The 20,175-nt window shown below is 42.8% G+C and overlaps 1 protein-coding gene across 1 annotated transcript in view; it reads left to right on the top strand.

The window, feature by feature from the left end:
• Positions 1 to 20,175, top strand: part of LOC141802528 (tenascin-R-like) — a 51,599-nt gene that overhangs the window by 28,397 nt on the left and 3,027 nt on the right. Inside the window, exons 7-13 of the mRNA XM_074686060.1 lie at positions 6,688 to 6,841; positions 8,369 to 8,638; positions 16,533 to 16,655; positions 18,757 to 18,900; positions 19,388 to 19,507; positions 19,585 to 19,734; positions 19,875 to 20,017. Coding sequence (XP_074542161.1) covers positions 6,688 to 6,841; positions 8,369 to 8,638; positions 16,533 to 16,655; positions 18,757 to 18,900; positions 19,388 to 19,507; positions 19,585 to 19,734; positions 19,875 to 20,017 — 1,104 coding nt within the window. The remainder of the gene's footprint in view (positions 1 to 6,687; positions 6,842 to 8,368; positions 8,639 to 16,532; positions 16,656 to 18,756; positions 18,901 to 19,387; positions 19,508 to 19,584; positions 19,735 to 19,874; positions 20,018 to 20,175) is intronic.

Here is a 20,175-nt window from a genome sequence, read left to right as displayed (position 1 = left end):
GGACGGTACAGGTCGGTGATTTGGGGACCTGTCCTGAGGCTTAAGTTGGAGGGGCGGCACCTCAAGAGGGCTGGCCAATCAGAGGGAAGGGGGTTTCCCTTAAAGAGACAGCAACTCAAATTGAGAGTTTCACACAGAGGCTGAAAAAAGGGTTTTCTAAATAAAAGATACTGTAAATGGAGATTCTATATGAAGCTACGGGGGGACCAGAAGGACAAAATAAGACAAACAAAAAACACAACACCCCCTCTTTAACTAGTCCTTGAACCGTCTCTCCGTATGATCAGCCGTCTTCATGTGTTGCTCTATTTATTTCTCCGTCATTCTCCTCTAAAACTTTGGATTAAAGCTAACACAACTCGCCGTGAGGGTCCGTTTAGAAAACATGTTTGAAACCAACGCCTACCTTTGTTTCCTTCTGTTTAGTTTGTCTAACTCGCTGCAGCAGGAGAATTGTGAAATTTCAGCCCCAAATCTCAGAGTCTGTGTCGTCTCCAGGGACTCGGAGCGGTCACAGGTGGACAGGTCTCACACTGTGGTCCAAGTGTCTTTCTGCTGATGACTCCCTCATGTTCCCCTCACATCTGTCAGTCATTCATTGGCCCGCTCTAACTTCACACATCATCTCGGTCAGAGGAGACAAAGAGGACAACAAAGAGTCCTCTGAGCGGGGGAAGAGGGGGATACATGAAAGTTAAAACAGTCAGAGAGCCGAGGATGAAACCAGAGCAGAACAGAGCGCGCTCAGAGCTGCAGAGGAAAAGATGCAGATGTGGGATGCTTGTTGCCACAGAAACGTGTAAACATTGTCAAAAACATGGCCGCTGCCAGATGGATGACATCAGCGGCGGTGCACAGCTGTGACACAGAAAGAGAGAGACAGAGACACACATAGAGACAGAGAGAGATGTTTGTAGACAGACAAACAACAAGACGGTGACAACAACAAGCGGAGCAAGAACAGATCGTCACGGGGGACCGGAGAAAGTCTGAGAGCACATCTGGCTTCAAGAAACAACGCCGGATAATGAGGCACGTTTCTATCAGCCTGATATTTATTATTTCCAGCTGACGTCAGTAATCGGCCCTCCAAGAATAGATTTTACATTTCCCTTTGCAGCACCGAGCGCAGGAAGCTTACACCAGCCCCAGGTGATTAGCATTTCACCGCTCGTTACGTCAAGAATCAATAAAGCTTTCCTTCAAATGTTCACAAACTTTTTCTCACAGCATCTTGTTTGTTTTGTAAAAAGTCTTAAAACACCAAAATATTCAGTTTACGACCAAATAAAGAGGAAGAAACAGCAGAGCCAAAGTGTTCTCACTTCTACACTGAAACTGATGAAGATGAAGGTTCCCACGGAGCGCCGTCTCTGCAGGATCATCTTCATCATCTGTGTTAACGTGTGAGCAGAGTCCAGGGATCTGGTTTAAAGAGGGTCTGGACTTAAAGACTTCCTCTCCAGTGGAGCTGAGGAACAGGTGGAGGAATCTGAAGAGCTTACTCCATCCATGTTCAGACGATCGGTCAGACACCTCCAAACAACAACAACAACAACAACAACAACAACAGCAGCAGCAGTCAACAACAGAACAAGCTGGGATGGTGCAGGAAGTGGAACAGAGCACTCACTCTGATTATTTATCACAAACCAGCGTCAAGAGAAAAACAACAAAGTTTTTAGGATCCACACTTAACACCAACCAATCAACCGATCAACAATCTATCAGGCCGCTTCTATTCCAAATAACAATGAACGCTAGATATGCTTTACAAAAAACACAGAGAGAAAGAGGCTCAGGGAAAAAGGAAAGAGAAAAAGAGAGGGATAGAGTCATAGAGCAAGAAGAGGAGAGAGATGGAGGGAGATGGAGAGATGCTGATGGAGGCTAAATGACAGAAAAAAAGAATAGAGGGAAATCATGATGGATAATGATGATAAAAGTGATGACAATGGTGATGGTAATGATGATGACGACTGTAATGGTGATGAGAGTGATGATAAAGATGATGATGATGATGATGATGATGATGATGATGATGATGATGATAAGACTATATATGGTTGTAACAGCCAGAGTCTGGCAGGTCCTCAGCAGTGGGCTGTCTACAGTACATAACAGTAATGATGATGATGATGATGATGATGATGACGACGATGAGCTAATGATAATGATGGTGACAGTGATCGTGATGGTACGTGATGATGATGATAATGTTGATTTAAATGATGATGATGTTAAAGTTCATGATAATGATAATGATGATGATGATGATGATGATGATGATGATGATGATGATAAGACTGCATATTGTGGTAGCGGCCAAGGTCTTGTAGGTTCACAGCAGCCGTCTGTCCACAGTATATGACAATGATGATGGTGGTGATGATGATAATGATGATAATGTAGATGATGATGATGATGATGATGATGATGATAATGATGGTGATAGTGATAGTGATGGTTAGTGATGATAATTATGATGATGTTGTTGGAAATGATGATGATGGTAAAGTTCGTAATAGTAGTAACAGTAATAATAGTAACAGTGATGCTGATTCTGATGAGGATAAAAATGATGATGAGGATAAAAATGATGATGATGACGATGAGGAAAGTGATGATGATGATAACAATGGTGATAGTGACGATAAGTGATGTTAATAATGATAAGTTTATGATAATGATGATGGTGATCGTGATTATGAAGATGAAAATTATGATGATAATATTGATGATGATGATGATGATGATGAGGATGATGATGATGATACAGCATAACGTTGTAGCAGCTGGAGTCTGGAGGTCAACAGCAGTGGGCTCTCTACAGCACATAACAGTGATGATTGTGTTTATGATGATGATGATGTAAAAGTTTGTGATAGTGATAATGGTGATGATTATGGTGATGATGTGATAATGATGACAATGATGATGATGATAACGAAGGTGATAGTGATGATTAGTGATGACAATGATGGGGATGAGGACATTGGAAATGATGATAATGTCAAAGTTTATAGTGATGATGATGGTGATGATTGTGATGAGGATGAAAATGATGATGATAATGATGATAATAATGTAGATTATCATAGGTATGATAATGATGATGATGACCATAAGACTGTATATGGTTGTAACAGCTGGAGTCTGGCAGGGGCACAGCAGTGGGCTGTCCACAGCACATAACAGTGATGATGATGTTGATGATAATGATGATGAAGGCAATAATGATAATGATAATGATTGTTATGATGATATTGATGACGATGATGGTAATTATAATGATGATTATAATGATGTTAAAGGAAATGATGATGAGGTCTAAGTTCATGATAATGGTGATGGTGGTTATGATGATAGTGATTGTGATGATGATAGTGATGATGATGATGTTGTAGCAGCTGAAGTCTGGCTGGTCCACATTAGCTGACTGTCTACGCAGCATTTATCCAGAGGATCTCACACTGTGCTGCAGATTTTAACATAAAAAAAAACCAAACAGAGAAAATGACGCTGATGAAAACCCTCTTCTTTTGTTTCCCATCATAAACACTCAGACTCGCTCAGACCTCCCTGTGTGCTGAAAGAATCAAACCCCACGGTCCCTGAACGCCTCACGGGCAGGCTCCACAGCCTCCACTTGTTTCAGAGCGAATTGTGAATTTATGAGAGCCTCAGTTTTCATGATGTCACCCTCGTTCATACGGGGATGGATGAAAGCCTGGTGACACACGGACGATAATCCAGGACGACCTCTGGAACGGCCAACATGGCAACCAGCGCGGTACCCAGCTGCGGTCCATTTGCTTTACAACACGGTATCCATTCATTACAGCCGAAAACAAAGTCCCTTCCAGCTGAGTAATCCTCAGAGGCTGAGGCATGAGAACTTTTCCAGCAGATCATCTGAATAATAAGATCTCTGTGCCTGATTTAAACGATCCTGACTGAACAAAGAGAGGAACAGTGAACACAGCAGAGTCTATTTATCATCAGATCTGAACTTTGATAAAGACCAGCGATGACCAAAACGACTTTGTTGTTATTTAGAGACTCCGCTCTGCGTGGGAAGCCTTCTGGTTTCTGTAGTCCGAGCAGTTTTGGCCGATCACGCACCGGTGTCAGCAGAAAACACGGTCCGTATGGAAAGCAAAAGCAGGGGGAGTGCAGTTCTTGTCACGACAGTCCAGCTCCCACTGGAGGGAACCTGATGACAATTTACTTCTCTGTATAAACACAAACCTGCAGCTAACAATCTGCTCAGCATCAAACATTTACACCCAGAACAAACCTGCCTGATGCCGTGTTGTGAAAATCTATCAATGTTGAGATTTCTGACTTCCTGGAACGCATCAGAGATCGTCAATCAGACCTCCGTTTGGCAAACAGTTCATCCCTTCTGCGCCATCATCACACTAAATCACACGAAAGTTGGTTTCTTTTGGAGATTCATATGTCCAAAGTAAGCTAGAGTGAAGCCTCTGAGTAGATGACTATTTACAGTGAAACTAAGACACACCAAATCAAAATAATTGGCTGCTCTTTTCAGGGTCAGGTAAATTGCAAGGAAACTTTTTCTGAGACCATATTGATGAAGTAATCCAAATTTTTTTTATTACTTACAATTTACAGTGAAACTGAGACCTACCAGAAAATAAAATATATAAAAGTTCTACAATAGGAATATTAGAGCCTGTTAAATTCAAGGAAATAACAAGACGGTTTATTTCTAGGGATCATACAGCTAATACTCGCTAGAGTGGAGCCTTGAAATAACTTATAGTTAACAGTGAAACTGAGACTCATAAAATCAGTATGATTGGGTGCTCCTTGAGGGATAAATAAGACCTGTTAAATGGAAGTTAATCAGAGATAACTGTTATTTTTACTTGGGGTCACATTAATGAAGTAACCTGAAATTGAAATTTTATGACTTGTTAAATGGTAAATTGAAATTTTATGACTATTCACAGTGAATCTGAGACCTTCTTGGAACAAAAAGGTTGTTGGTCAACAAAAATTTATGGCATGTAAAATGCAGGTAGATTATGTAAAAACTGGTTTATTTTTTAGTACTGATACAAATAGAATAAGCACGACTGAGACCTATGAGCAACTTGCTATTAACAGTCAAACTGAGACCCACCAGAATGTAAAAAATGGATTACTGCTTCCTCTGTAATTTATAAGGCAAGTTAAATACAGATAATTACAGGAAACATATGTTTATTTCTGGGAGTCTCACAGCTTAAAGGTTAGCCAGAGTGGAGTCTTTGAGTCACAAGTAATTGACGGTGAAACTGAGACCTACTATATACAAAAACGGGTGCTTTAGGATAAGGCATTAAAACAAAGTTTAGCTTTTTAGAAAACTGAAAATTTGGGAGTTATTTACTGAGAAAGTTCGAGTGAAGCCTTTGAGAGTCTTACTATATACTGTGAAACTGGGACCCATCAGAAACAAAGGCATGGATGCTAATTTAGGGAATGTAAGAGGCCTATTTAAAGCAAGTTACTATTTAGATAATTATTTTTAAGGGAAGGTTTCACTTCTGAATGAATGTGGAGGGAAATCTTTTGTCTTTCTCAATTTACTGTGAAACTGAGACCTAGTAGAAACATATATATATATATATATATATATATATATATATATATATATATATATATATATATATATATATATATATCCCGGGGAAAAAAATAAATTTTGGGGGAAATCTTACAACTTAAGTATTCTAGAGGGAAGCTCATGAGTAAGTTATTTTTTTTTTTACTGTGAATCTGAGACCCAGCTGTTGGATGAGTTTTTTCCCCCAAGGCTGTACCACGAAAGCAACCTGGTGTGAAACTTTTTGTTTCCAACAATTAACAGTGAAACTAAAACACACTCCAAATCAAAAGAGTAAATTAGCAGAATTAAAGAATATATGAAGTCTGTGAAATTCATGAAAATCATGGGAAATAAGTCACAGTGAAACCTATGAGCAACTTACACTGTACAGTGAAACTGAGACCCACCAGAAGTGTTTCTTTGGAGATTATAAGAGGCGTGTTTAATGTACGTTAACCACCTGAACAGCAGTTTATCTTCATTAGTTAGTTGATTGATAGGGTGGTGAAAGATGTTTGAACTTTTTTAACTTAGAGCCCAAATATTGTGTAATTGTCCTTTAATGTTGCACAATGTCCCATGAATCATCTTTAATGAAAGTTCATATTTCTGATTGAGAACATATTGGTCCAGACTTTTTAAAAACATGAAATGAGACGGAGCATCTGTTTCTGCCCACACACACACACACAGACACACACACACACACACACACACACACACACACACACACACACACACACACACACACGGGATGATGCCCTGCAGACAGCTTAATGTTTCCACTGCTTCTCTTCACGATGACTACATTTCATTATTATTGTTATTATTTCTGAGAGCGTCTTTGTTCAGTCAGCGTGCAGCTCACTTCACAAACAGTTTGGAGGAAAGTTAATGGAGGTAATCACTCTGTAGTATCAGGATTTTCAAGATTAAATCTGGATCCTTTTCAAGAGCTGATCACATGAGTCAGCGTGTTTGGGTCCAGAAGACAAACTAAATATTGGGCTAAAAATCAGGGACATGTTTAAGTCATATATGTATTTTTGCTTCCTCTCATGCAGAAGGAGATTGACCAGAAGATCAGCGATCAGGTGGACGGCAGCCTGACCACCTTCACCCAGACGGGGCTGGCGGCGGGTCAGGAGTACACGGTCAGCATCATCGGAGAGACCGACGGCAGGAAGGGAGCTGAGAGCACCACCGATTTCATGACCCGTGAGCAGCTTTATCTCCTTTACTTCACACCACAGACACTCACAGGACTCAATTCAAACTCTATCAAAAGTTCAGGTTCAAGTTTACTGGTTAGAAAACAGAGTTTTTGCCCGACATGAGCCAAAAACATCCAAACTGGCAGAGACAGTTTACACGTTTCCCTCCAGCTGCCCTTCCTGCGACAGCTGCAGGAGTGAGAGTGTGAGCAAAGTGGAGAAGAGGAAACGTTAACAGCCAAAGTAAATTTAGGGCTGACTGGATGTTTGTGAATCAACTTCCCTGTGTGGAAGAAGTCCCACAGATACCTGCTACCTGCTTAAAAAGAGACCGGCAGGGAACGCTGACTGATCCCTCTGAATCCTTCTGGTGTTAACGAAGAACTTAATCCTGATCAGTGGATCAATATCAAAGATATGAATCATAAAGATTAAGTGCTTTCACAGGCCAACCTGTCCTTTAGTTAATGGTTTTTATCATTTCTTATCTTTGATCATTGATTTATACAATCTTTCTCATAACCTTGTATCGTACTGAACTGTTACATTAAGTAAGATAATTAGACATGACATAACCTGATGAAACGGAAAATGACATGACGTAATGTGATGTAACTTGACATAACATGACATAAAGTGACTTCACGTGATGTAACGTGTCATGACGAAGCAATGTGTTTGATGTAAAGTGACCTAACATGATGTAAACTCATAACATGCAATTTCTTGTCATGATATTATCATGACATTAAGTATGTCTCAGTGTAACGTGAGCTGGGATGACATGAAGTGGTATGGTGTAAAGTGGTGTGGCGTAAAGTGGCTTGATGTAAAGTGGCTTGATGTAAAGTGGCTTGATGTAAAGTGGCTTGATGTAAAGTGGCCTGGTGTAAAGTGGCTTGGTGTAAAGTGGCTTGATGTAAAGTGGCTTGATGTAAAGTGGCTTGATGTAAAGTGGCTTGGTGTAAAGTGGCTTGATGTAAAGTGGCTTGATGTAAAGTGGCTTGGTGTAAAGTGGCTTGATGTAAAGTGGCTTGGTGTAAAGTGGCTTGATGTAAAGTGGCTTGGTGTAAAGTGGCTTGATGTAAAGTGGCTTGGTGTAAAGTGGCTTGATGTAAAGTGGCTTGATGTAAAGTGGCCTGGTGTAAAGTGGCTTGATGTAAAGTTGCTTGACGTAAAGTGGCTTGATGTAGAGTGGCACGATGTGAAATTGTGTGACTTGATTGAGCAAAAGAAGACATGAAACGGCACAACATAATACAACGTCACACTAAATAACATATTGACATGACAAAATAAACTAACTTTGGGTGACATTTCACAACAATTCATGAGATTTGTGACATATTGTGACATGAAATGGCATTTTGTAAAAAGTGACATTTTGTGACAAATTGTTACATAATGTGACATTTTGTGATGTCACAATGTGAAGTAGACTTATCTGGATGTGATGTGTTGTGAGATGATGAGATTTATCATATCATATCATGACTCTTCCTCTCCATTGTCCCTTCGTCTTCCTCCTCAGTCATTTCCGGTCCGTCCAACCTCAAAGTCGTCAAAACATCCACGACGTCAGCTGTGGTCCAATGGGAGGAGTCTCAGGGTGAGATCGACAGGTACCGTCTGACCGTCACCCCCAGCGACGGTTCAGGAAGGAGCAAAGAAATGACCATCCCAGCTGGCCAAGACTCCGCCCACATCCAGGAGCTGGAGGCGGGGCGTTTGTATGACATCATACTTGTTGCAGAGAAAGGAGAGAGTCAGAGTGGACCGGCGACCACCCAGGTCACTCCAGGTGAGTAGAATCCTCCAGAACCACCAGTGTGTGTTAGCTGGTTTGAAGAGAGGGCTCATGGGAAAGTTTCCGTTAAAGAAGCAGAAATTCCAGCTTCTTGACGCCTCTTCTCTAGTGAATCTGGAAACCTTCTATTAAAGCTCTGAGAACAGATGCAGTCCTTAAAGAGCAGTTTTTCATGAACCGGTCAGATGTCATGGAAAATTACAAACAAATCAACAACAAACGAACGGTGATTATAACGACCTGAGGGCGATGACTCAGAGTTTAAATCAGGTCCATCTCTCTATAAACCCTCGTCTGTCTCACCTGTTTCTACCTCGTCTCTCCAAACAGAGGAGTATAAATGGACTCTGATTCTGAAACTCTGAATCTGGCTCTTCCTTCAGGCTGTAGATCTAACCTGTCTCATATTAGAGAAATAATTATTAAACACAGAGAGAAACAGAGACTAAATACTGTTCTGCTACATTAAACGAAGCTTTCCGAGACCGATTCCCTGTCCTGAAACCATGAAGTCCGTCTGATTAGATTACCCCTCAGTGATTGTGGAGCCAGACTGAACTTTCTGGGGATATCACCCAGAAGAGAAGACGAAACATCAGCCAGGATATCATCACTACGTTTCAGTAGTTGTTGTGTCTAAGTTTGTTTTCAGGTGCTGGAAGTTTGTCCTCGATCAGTAACTCACATTTTCCATCAGGCTCTTGGAGGTGATCTGAAATTTGATGCAAGTCAGGGAAAACTTGTTAGGATCATTTTTATATTCTGAAAACTTAGTCACCACCTGCTAAAGAAGTGTTTTCCAAAATAATAGGGTGGTAGTTTATCACTGAAAGAGTTAGTTCACTGATTTATAAGGAGGTACTGAGGTAGCTCGGCAAAGTTCCACAGAAAGTCATGGACGTTGGATCACCGGTTGTGCTGGTGAGGGGACAGGACTTAAAATTAAAGTCAGGGGCAAGCGCTAAGAGTTTCATACCCAGCCATCAAAGTGTCTCTAGGCGTCCTAAGATTTGTCTCTAAGACACATTTGTTGGGATGTCTAGAGACGTCTTGGTAAGTCTAGACGTTTCTGTGAGACGTGTCTATAGACATGGGTCTTAAGACGCCGTTAGATGGAAGTTCCTGCAACCTCCACCTCACAGGAACACATTGGGAGGTTAAAGTCTTTCTGAAAATTTTGAGCATTCGTTGTGGTTGTCATAAATGGACGTTCAGTAGATGTCCCAAAAAGACGTTGTCCGGAGGAACAGTTCGCACTTTCAGGAGACCACAGTAAGACGTCCAAAAATGACAGTGAAAGGACGTCCTTTGAACATCTCTCTGCGCAGTGGGGATGGTTTCAACGAAACAGTCTACCTTAATTTTGGCTCACTGCTACCGATTGTCCTTCATAGGCACACCTACTCCTGCTTCCTTCAAAATAAAAGCCTCGGGATGACACTTCCACACGGAAGATTTAAATTATAACATCCCTCTCAAGAGACGTAAAACAGCTTACGTACCTTCCCACTTCCATAAAGAAACATCCCAGTAAAATCAACAACCTCAACCAAAATAAGATCAAGAGTCACTCCAACAAACCGTCATACCTGAATGTAGTGACAAATTACACCATGAACCCCCCAATGTGAACAAATTCACATGTTATGTCTTCCACCATCCCAATTTACCAACTCAGAAAAACAGCTGAGTCAACAATAGGACACAAAGTCACTCGAGAGAACTGTCAGACTAAAAGTCCAACCAGAACAGAATACAGTCTGTTGATAGCGCTTCAGAGTGGCTCAAGCTAATTTAGCCCCCTGGGTAAGATTATTATTTGGTGCCCCAGAATTTATTAGGGGTGGGGGATTCATTTATGGGGATTTCTCAAGAGGAAGTAAAACTCTCCATCGTTAGAAAAGGAAGTTTTTCCGTCACTGAGGGTCAAAACCCCATCCCAACATTTCCCCATTGCTTGAACCAAACACTCACACGTCGTACTTTGTTTCAAATCAGTCCAACATACAACGTACTGCTGGACAAGTCCTCAGCAGACCTACACATGGGCTGAAGTGTGTGTTGGTGTGTGTGTGTGTGCTCATTTAAGGTGAGAATGGACCTGCTCCAGCTTAATAAAGGAGAGGGAACATTTATTTGCTCTGACACCTCATCATCCCACAGCACGCTTTATATAAAACACATCACGGTGAAAGTTAATAAAGCCAGCTCCAACCTCCAGGAGCAAAATAATGAAGGAGAAAATAGTTCTTTAACTGCAACGTTTCCCTCTCTGCAGTGAACCAAACACCAACATTAACTGTATTTCAGTTTCCCCTTACAGGTTCCTCCTGGAGACCACGGCTCGGAGTTTGTTTTGCACTGGAAGAATAAAAATAAACTGACTTTTCTCTCCCAACTTCTTTCCTAGGGCTGGCGTCCATTGGGATGAATGAACGACAGTTTAATATGACTGTAACCCTGAATTCAAATGCTCACTTCCTTCATATCTTTAGGACAAACATCACCAAGAGGATCAACAGCAGCTTTGACCCTGCAGGTCCCAACAGAACCCAGACCGGATGCTGCTGGCAGAGCTCCACAGGTTCAGCCGTCCGCTGAGAAGCCAGACAGAGATATCCATGGACCTAAAAGAGACCCCAAAGGGTCTGTGATTGCAAAAACAAAACCTCCCCTCAAAAAAAAGGTGCCAACAGACGGCACCAAGCCCAAACCCATTCAAAAGCCCGCATTGCCTAGGAAGCCGAACGTCCCAGGGCCGTCTCGTTTAAACACAACCAGAGTCGTGCCCGGAGGTAAAAAGGTCAGACAAGGTCCTCCGAGGAAGATCCCAGTTGGAGAGAAAAGGAAGGTACCGGTATTAGCCCCAAAACGCCAACTAGGCGTTCCGACCTCTGGTGACAGGACACCGAGTAAAGTGGCTCCAAGCACAGACGGGACAGACGCCAAAGACCCAGCAATGATATCTGGGATTGATTCAGATACAAGGAGAGAAAGTAGCTCAGAGGGACCGGCTCCTACTGACGACTCCAAAGCGCAAACAGATGTTGGCAGAGAGGGCCGCGGTAACGACACTGCCCCAGTGTCTTCAGAGCCAACTCGGACGACTCCAAGCCAAGAAAAGAAATGTTTCAACAAAGTCAAAGTGACGCACCTCAGATTACCCATTAAAGACCGGGGCAGCGGGTGCAGAGCAGGAGCAGAAGGGCTGGCAGGGAAGACGCCAGACGATGCCCCTGATGTTGATTACTCATCAGATCCTTTATACAAGCTCCTTACAGAGACTTATGAAAGTTTAAACAACACAAAGTTTTCTGTTCACCTGTCCAAAGCATCAGACCTCATTCACGACGCTGAATCTGTCAAGGAACAGATCTTAGATGGACTGAGGCCGCTGTCTTCATTCAGGTCCTCTTCATCCCCCGAGGTAAACCCACAACAATCCCCACAGGCTTTGCTTCCATCACCTTCAGAAGCCTCCTCCTCATCGATAGCTGAGGTATCATCACCCTTATCTTCGCCAGCACCCTTACCTTCATCACCTTCATCACCTTCATCACCTTCATCACCTTCATCTCCTTCATTGCCTTCATCGCCTTCATCGCCTTCATCGCCCTCCAGCTCAGAAAGCTCCGATTCAAGTGAAAGTCACGAAGCAGAAACTGAAAAGAGCAGAGAGTCCGTTAGCATAACATCACCTGATGATCAGAAACCACCAACCCCAGGAAAAACAGGGTCCACTTTTTTCCGCCGCACCTCGACAAAACCAGGATACGGCCGTCGCCCAAACACTGGACAATTTCAGAACAGAACCAATCCGAATCTGAGATTTCCACAGCGCCCTCCTTCCCGTTTGCACCCTGACACAAGAAGAGAGACGGAGATCACACAAACATCCTCAGGTGAGATACGCCCTACAGCAACTCCATCAGTTTCAGAGGAACCAGCTTCAGGTGACGTAAACCCACCTGTGAAACCATCGAGTGCAGATAGAGACGCTGCACCTGCATCCTCTGGAGACGAAGAGAAGAAGGTGTTAACAGAAAGAGGAAAAGTCCCCCTCCGCCGTCTTCCTCCAAAAGGAGGATATCCACGTCAGCAGTTTGCAAACTTTGGGTCCCTTCAGAACCGTACTCGTCCAAATCGTAGACCACTGCCTGCCCCCTCAAGACCTTCAAGTTCAGTTTCAGAAACAAGGGAGGAGCAGTTGTCCTCCTCAGAGACTCCAGCCCCTCCATCCTCTCCTGTCTCCAGAGAGCTCTACCCAGCAGAAACTCCAGTTCCAGTACAAGAGGTCAACAATGATGGAGTCGGGAAAACTAATGAGTTCAATCAAACCCTCAGAGGAAGTGCTGGGCCTGCAAAAGCTGGTCCCTACCGTCGCCCAATGTTTGGTGGACGTTTCCAAAACAGAACCAATCCAAATTTGAGACCATTCAGAGGTCCCATACGCAGACCTCTTCCAAACAGAAATGGTGGCATCAGAATCCCACCTGGAAGTCCAACAAACCAGTTAGAGAGGCATGGTACTGATGAGATCCCAGGAAGGGAATCAGGAGGGCAGGATGCCCCTAAGTCTCCTCAAGGAGTCCCAGACGCTGCAGAGGTGGTTCCAGGTACCCAAGTTCATCGGCAAGACTCAACCGAACCAGAATCCAACGTGCTACAAGCTGAAGATGATGCTCGAATCCAGACTACTGAACAGGAGGTAAAAGAAACCAGCATGCCAGGAAGTGAGTCAGGAGGGCAAGATGCCCCTAAGTCTCCTAAAGGAGTCCGGGAACAAGACGCTGCAGAAGTAGCTCCAGGCACCCAAGTTCATCCGCAAGACTCTACCCAACCAGAATCCAATGTGCTACAAGGAAAAGATGATGCTCAATTCCAGACTTCTGAACAAGAGGTAAAAGAAACTAGTATTCCAGAAAGCAAATCAGGAGGGCAGGATGCCCCCAAGTCTCCTCAAGGAGTCCGAGAACAAGACTCTGCAGAAGTAGCCCCAGGTACCCAAGTTCATCGGCACGACTCAACTGAACCAGAACCCAATGTGCTACAAGGAGAAGGGGATGCTCCAATCCAGACTACTGGACAGGGGGTAAAAGAAACCAGTATCCGGGACTCTGACCCAAACCGGGACGAACAGAATCTCAATGGAGGTCAGAATACTGGATATATAAGTCAGGGTAGACCAACACCCGGAGATCCTGATCCATCAAGACCAGGACGTAGACAACCCCCTGCAAGAAGTCCAACTCAACAACGTCCGAGTCGGATCAGACACTACTTCAGTGAGGGTCAAAGAAAGGAGAATAAAACTGCTGGTTCCAAACCTCCAGTAGGATCAAAGGTCCCCCCTACTGGAGTCACAAGGCAACCCCTGGACAATGTGGGAGTCACAAACCGGACGTCGAATAGGTTTGCGGTTGTATGGGACTCACCTGAAGGGAGGTATAAAAACTTTGTTGTGACAAGAAGCAAAGTTGAAAAGGATAAAGACCCAGAGGAGACAGATCAAGGGGAAAAACAGGGAGATCCTGAGAAGGAGGGTGTGAGGGGTCGGCCAACCAAAGGAGAAGGACCAGAAGATGAAAACAGAGTCCCAGAAACGGTCTCAACTCACCTTCCAGGAGCCCAGACCAGCACCACAGGAAGCGACCAAATCTTTAAAAAGGTCCTTCCTGCCTCAGCTCGCTCCTTCCAGTTTGACAACCTGCCTCCTCAGACCGAATACACCGTGACCTTGCTCGGAAAGGGTCCTGGCATCCTGTCGCGGATGCACAAGCTTGTCATCAGTACAGGTACAAGCAACTGTGAGAGTAGAACATGAGTTCCTGCTTCACATTGCTTCAACATTTCTGTCAATGTTGTGACGTCCTCTCCGGAGAACTTGTCGTACTCTTTGTAGAAACTTCAGCCCACATCGTGTGTCCTGTTTCATCCTGTCTGTCCTCATCAAACAGTCAGTCCTGAACTAATCGTCACTGTCTTAAGAATGACTGTAAGTGTTTGCTCACAGACTAAATGCTTCCTTCATGTTGTTGTTGAAGGTGCCATAATGCTTGCATTTACCGTTTCACTCCATCTACTCGTCCCTTTATGACGTACGTGTTTGTTTCCAGTGACTCTCGATGATTATTGTTCCATTGTTGTCTCATGTTTTGTGTTGATGCTGTATCTGTGCACTTGTCAATAATTCATGACACACAAATCCATGCACTAGCAGTCAACCATGATCATTCACTCTGTCATTTGATGTCAAACCTCAGACTGAAGGAATCAGAGAGTGAGTCAGTGAATGAGCGGGGCACCCACGTTTTTTGGGAGACGCAGGAATTAACGTTGTTCTTTTAAAAGTTAAGAAGGTCAGCAACACGTTTCTAAAAGGCGGCACATGGTCATGTTGTTCAGCTCTAATGGAGCCTTGATGGAGGCCTAAGTTCCCCATGCCATGGACTCTTCTGATCCCCAGACCACTAGAGGCAGCAACCAACTGGGGTTTTGGAGGTGATTTGGAGCCCATGTGGTGACTTCCCCTACAGAGTTGTGTATGTTTTTAACCCCCAGTGCTGCTTGAGGGCCTCAAGATGTGGTCCATTCAGTCTTGGTTTTGGTCCTTGACCCTTTTGATCAGAGTCTCTGAACCCTTTGATTTATATTCTGTTGATGGTAGGGATGCCTTAAAAACGGCCTGGACCAGCTTTAGACGACTTTGTCTCTAGAGCTTTTCTCCTTTCTAGAGTCAACAAATCCATCAAAACCAGCAAAGGCTCAAGACCCTCCATGCTAACAGGCTAACTGCAGTGCTATATGGTGTGTCTGTCTCTGTTATTTGGCTGAAAGGCCTTTGTTGTTGTCTTACTGCCCTCTACTGGTCTGGAGGTGCTTTGCAGTATTTTTTTTTCTTTTTTGTCCAATGGGCCACAGGAACTATCCCAAGGGAATATTTCAACAGGAACTAAAAGTTCCTCGAGCTGTTTCACATTTTTAGACTTTCTTTGTCCCATCTTTTTAAAACGTGTTGCTGACCTTGTTGTAAAAAAGTAAGTCTCACATTGAACTTGTTGTCTTTGCATTATTCTCCAGTAAACAGGTCATTAAGTGATTTTTGAACCGCCTAACGCATCTGTAGCCGTAAGCCTCTGTTGTGTCTCTCTGAGTTGACATCAAATGAGAGTTTAAACCTCGACGTAACAACAAGTTCACTCACTGCTGCTCTGGTCTTCTCTCATTCAGGGTAAGCTAACAGCCAGCTTCACTGACACTCCTTCATCTCTCACCCAAAGCAGGGTAAGACCGCGGCTGGTCTGCGTTGTTGGTCTGTCTTCAGAGAAAGAACTCTGTAAATGTTAAAACCGACCTGTCTTAGACCGGTATTACAGAGAGTCTCCTGTAATACTCGACTGTGAGTAAAGACACATGCATTTCCTGATGCATGTACAGATGTATTGTTGGTTTGTTCGGCCTCTTTGTGTCCATATTTAACAATACGTGGTTCATGTTGGTAAATTGTCCACTTCTTATTTTTGCTCTTCAGACTTTCCACACCTTACATTTCAGGTTTGAGGGACCAGTTAACAATTCGTTCACCTTTCTTTCCTCTGCTGCTGCCCAGGACCCATCACCTGCATTTACCTGTTGTTATTGATCACTGTGTGTCTGTATATGATTGGTATACTGTATATATGTTTGCACTGTACATATATACACAGAAACTCATCACTGCACTAATAGTAAATGTGTGGATGACTCAGATTTAACGTGAACACAATTTTTCGCTCTTTTTCACGTCACTTTGTGTAAAACCTGCTCCTCCTCCTTCATGAATGTTCTGTCATCACCTCCATCGATCCTCCGTCCGGTCTTCAATCCTCTCTCTGGTGGTTTTCCTCAGGCCCGGAGCCTCCCACGGACATAGTCTTCAGTGATCTGACGGATAAGTCTCTGACTGTGTCGTGGACCAAACCAAAGACCGCAGTCAGTGGCTTCAAGGTCACCTACACACACACCGACGAAGGTGAGAAATGAGAGCACCATGAAACAGACAACTACCCACAGTGAGCTCTGACAGGCGACATAATGAATGGATAAAGACAAAGACCCACTCGTAAAACCAGCACAAAGGACTGAAGATCTTACAAAGTGGAACTTTTTTAAAATATATCAACTTGGTTTTTAATTTTTATAAAATATTTAAATATTTGTGTTCTATATTTAACCTCAGAAAAGTGTTTTCTAGCTGTAATGCTGTTGCTATTGTTTCAGCCAAGCAGAATCAACAGCTGCCAAAACCAGAAACTAATACAAAAAAAACTGCAGTTCCTCCAGTGTCCACTTGAGGCTGGTTGAAAGAGCCAACAACTCAAATAACTCTTGATTGTTTTTACATACTTACTGTACAGAAGGTAAATTTTTATTATAACTTAATCATTTTTTCAGGAATGTGGAGGGTTCGTCCTTTAAACCCCTGACGCATATTTATTTATTTATTTATTTATTATCTATCTATTCCACATATAGAAAGATAAACATACAAAAAAAGTAACTTCAAGAAAGACAAATGTGCAGGAGAGGCCAAAATAACCCATAAGGGCTTGTCGAGTGGCCCTCCAAAAAACAAGCACAAGACTGTAATTGAAATATATACATATACACACATATGCATACCAATGTATATATGTATAAATACATATTTAACTACATACATGCATAAATTCCTATGCACGTCTATCCATTAACCCTATTTCAGTAGTGGAACAAATAATATAAAGACAAAGAAGAGGTAGAAGGAAAAAAATAATGATACAGTGTTTAAAGGAATAACCCAGCAGTCCAATTAAGACAAACCCTCCTCACAGCTTGTTTAAACTCTGATCAGCAGTCTCCATATGTGGCAATGGAACTATATACAGGATATATATGGTCGGTGATGGAAGGATGGAAGCTAGGATAGGTCAGCATTACTTATAAGAAATGCTGACTCATGCTAACTTCCATCCTTCAGGGTTAAAGAGAAAAAAAGAGTTCCGGAATGTTTTCCTCAATGTCTCTGAAGATAAATGTTCCGGAATGTTCCTCAGAATAGCTTTGAGTGATGTAATGTGTTGGTGCACATCAACTTCTATAAGGAGTAAATAGAGCTAACTAATAACCTTTAAATCATAATTTTATTAGCAGTAGTTATTATTACGGAAGCGTGTTGCATTCACTTGAAGAAAAAAAAACAACTCGTTTTTTCAGAGTAATTTATTCTTCGGTTTGTTTTTTGTTGTCATTAATTTTGTTTTTCTGATTAATATTTTTCATTGGTTTGTTTTTTGTTATAATTATTTCTGTTTTTATGAGTTTTTTTTTTTGTTTTCAGATTACTTTTTTCCTGTTTTTCAGAGTAATTTTTTCTTGAAGTATCGAGATACTTAGAAATCCCTCGAGAACCTTAACTTGCTGTTTTTCGTGGTAATTTTTTCCTCCTGTTTTTAGGAGTAATTTTTTTTTCCTGAAGTATCAAGCTACTTAGAAATCCCGTGAGAGCCTCCAACCTGCAGACGACTCCCGTGGATGTGTGGTGGCTTCTGTGTCCCGCACGGATCAGAGATCCTGTTCGGCACATATATGCCTTATCCTTAACTTTCTACCGGTCTGTACCGGGTCAATAAAGGTAAGGTATTAGCCACACACAGGGTATGATACCCTTATTATGTTTTCGACTTGGAGGTTCTCATGGGATTTCGAAGTAGCTCGAAACTTCGGGAAAAAAATTCTCCGAAAAACAGGAAAAAAGTAATCTGAAAACAGAAAAAAAAAATTACCCATAAAAACAGAAATAATTATAACAAAAAACAAACCAATAAAAAAATATTAATCACAAAAACAAAATTAATTACCACAAAAAATTACTCATAAAAACAGAGATGATTATAACAAAAAACAAACCAATAAAAAAATATTAATCAGGAAAACAAAATTCATTACCACAAAAAACAAACCGAAGAATAAATTACTCTGAAAAACCTGAGTTGTTTTTTTTCTTCAAGTGAATGCAATACACTTCCGTACATTATTTCCAGCTTTCTAACATAAAATAATGTTGGGGATTTTTGTGTTTTTTTTTTCTTCAGGTGAGCCGGTGTCGGTCTCTGTGGACTCAGGCGACTCCTCTCTGGGCCTGTCCAAGCTCTCACCTGGCTCCACCTACGAGGTCAGCATCATCTCCGTCCTCGGACTGGACGAGAGCGACCCACTAAAAGATTTCGTCACCACTCGTAAGTCCTCCAGGTCCAGAACCAGTCTTTCTCCTCCGTCTTAGACAATCCAAGCTGAAATCATTGACTGAACCCAGATTAGATCATTTAATCTGGTGTTTTATTTTGAAACTGTGTTTTTGTGTTTTTAAACACAGCTAAGATAACTAGTGAGTTAGTTTTTCTCCATCTTCAGCTCTGAAATCTGCAGATTCTGACAGTCTGACTCTGAAACGAGGACGATGTCTGCAGCAGGTGTCTGATCTGGAAACAATCTGTGTTTTATTCAGAGGAGACCCGTCCTGGATCGCTTCAGCGCCCCGTGTTTGATTTCAAAACAGTTTTCTTTGTCAGAAAGTTTCCTTCTCTGTGTGAAATCATCTGTTTCTTTCTCTTTACACATTCCTGAATCACTCGTTTGATCCCTCGAGGTGTGTCACGGCTTTTTATTATCCTCCATGAGGCAGATTAAATAAAAACTCTCTTCATATCTCTGTTTCTCCCTCAGTCCCCGACCCGCCAACGGACCTCAGAGCCGTAAACGTCACCGACACGACGGCGCTGTTGTTGTGGCGTCCAGCTCTGGCGGCTGTGGATAAATACGCCATCGTGTACGGGTCGGGCACAGGTAGGCGCTGACAGACGCCGTGCTCCTCAGGCTGCTGAAGGATTTCCTCCTCTTTAACTTTTTGTGTCCTGGGTCAGATTCAGAGCTGAGGGTCTTGGTGTCTGGAAACGCAGCAGAGCACCCGCTGAGCGGCCTGCAGGGGTCCACCACCTACACCGTCACCATCACCAGCCAGCTGGGCAGCCAGGAGAGCGCCAAGGAGACCACCAGCTTCACCACCACCGGGGGTCAGCGTTCTCACACAGATCACTAAAAATGACTAAATATCGTCACGGTTATTCCTGACAGAGCGCTCTGTGACGACTCAGGCTTCACGACTTATTTTCATCGCTCTCTTTCTAAAGTTTGATCCTTTTAACGTCTGCAGGCTCAGGTGGATCGGGAGAGGGACCTCGGGACCTCCAGGCCACCAACGTGACCCCCCGCACCGCCCTGATATCATGGAAACCTCCTCGTAACCCCGTGGGCAGCTACAGGCTGACCTATCAGACCGAGGGTCAGGAGATGAAGGTGAAGTTTGTCTCTCAGAGTTTAAAAACCATCATTTCTCCAGGTGAACTGTCCGAAACATGAAGTCCACCTGTGATGGAGGAGAAGGATAAAAATGCATTTAGTGTTTATTTAAATCATATTGATTTATTTATATTTCTGCAGCAGATTCCTCATCA

Source organism: Halichoeres trimaculatus, unplaced genomic scaffold (assembly GCF_033239565.1).
Source record: "Halichoeres trimaculatus isolate MK-OKI-2021-1 unplaced genomic scaffold, fHalTri1.1 fHalTri1_scaffold_14, whole genome shotgun sequence".
NCBI classification, from domain to species: Eukaryota; Metazoa; Chordata; class Actinopteri; order Labriformes; family Labridae; genus Halichoeres; species Halichoeres trimaculatus.
This window is presented reverse-complemented; position numbering and strand designations above follow the sequence as displayed.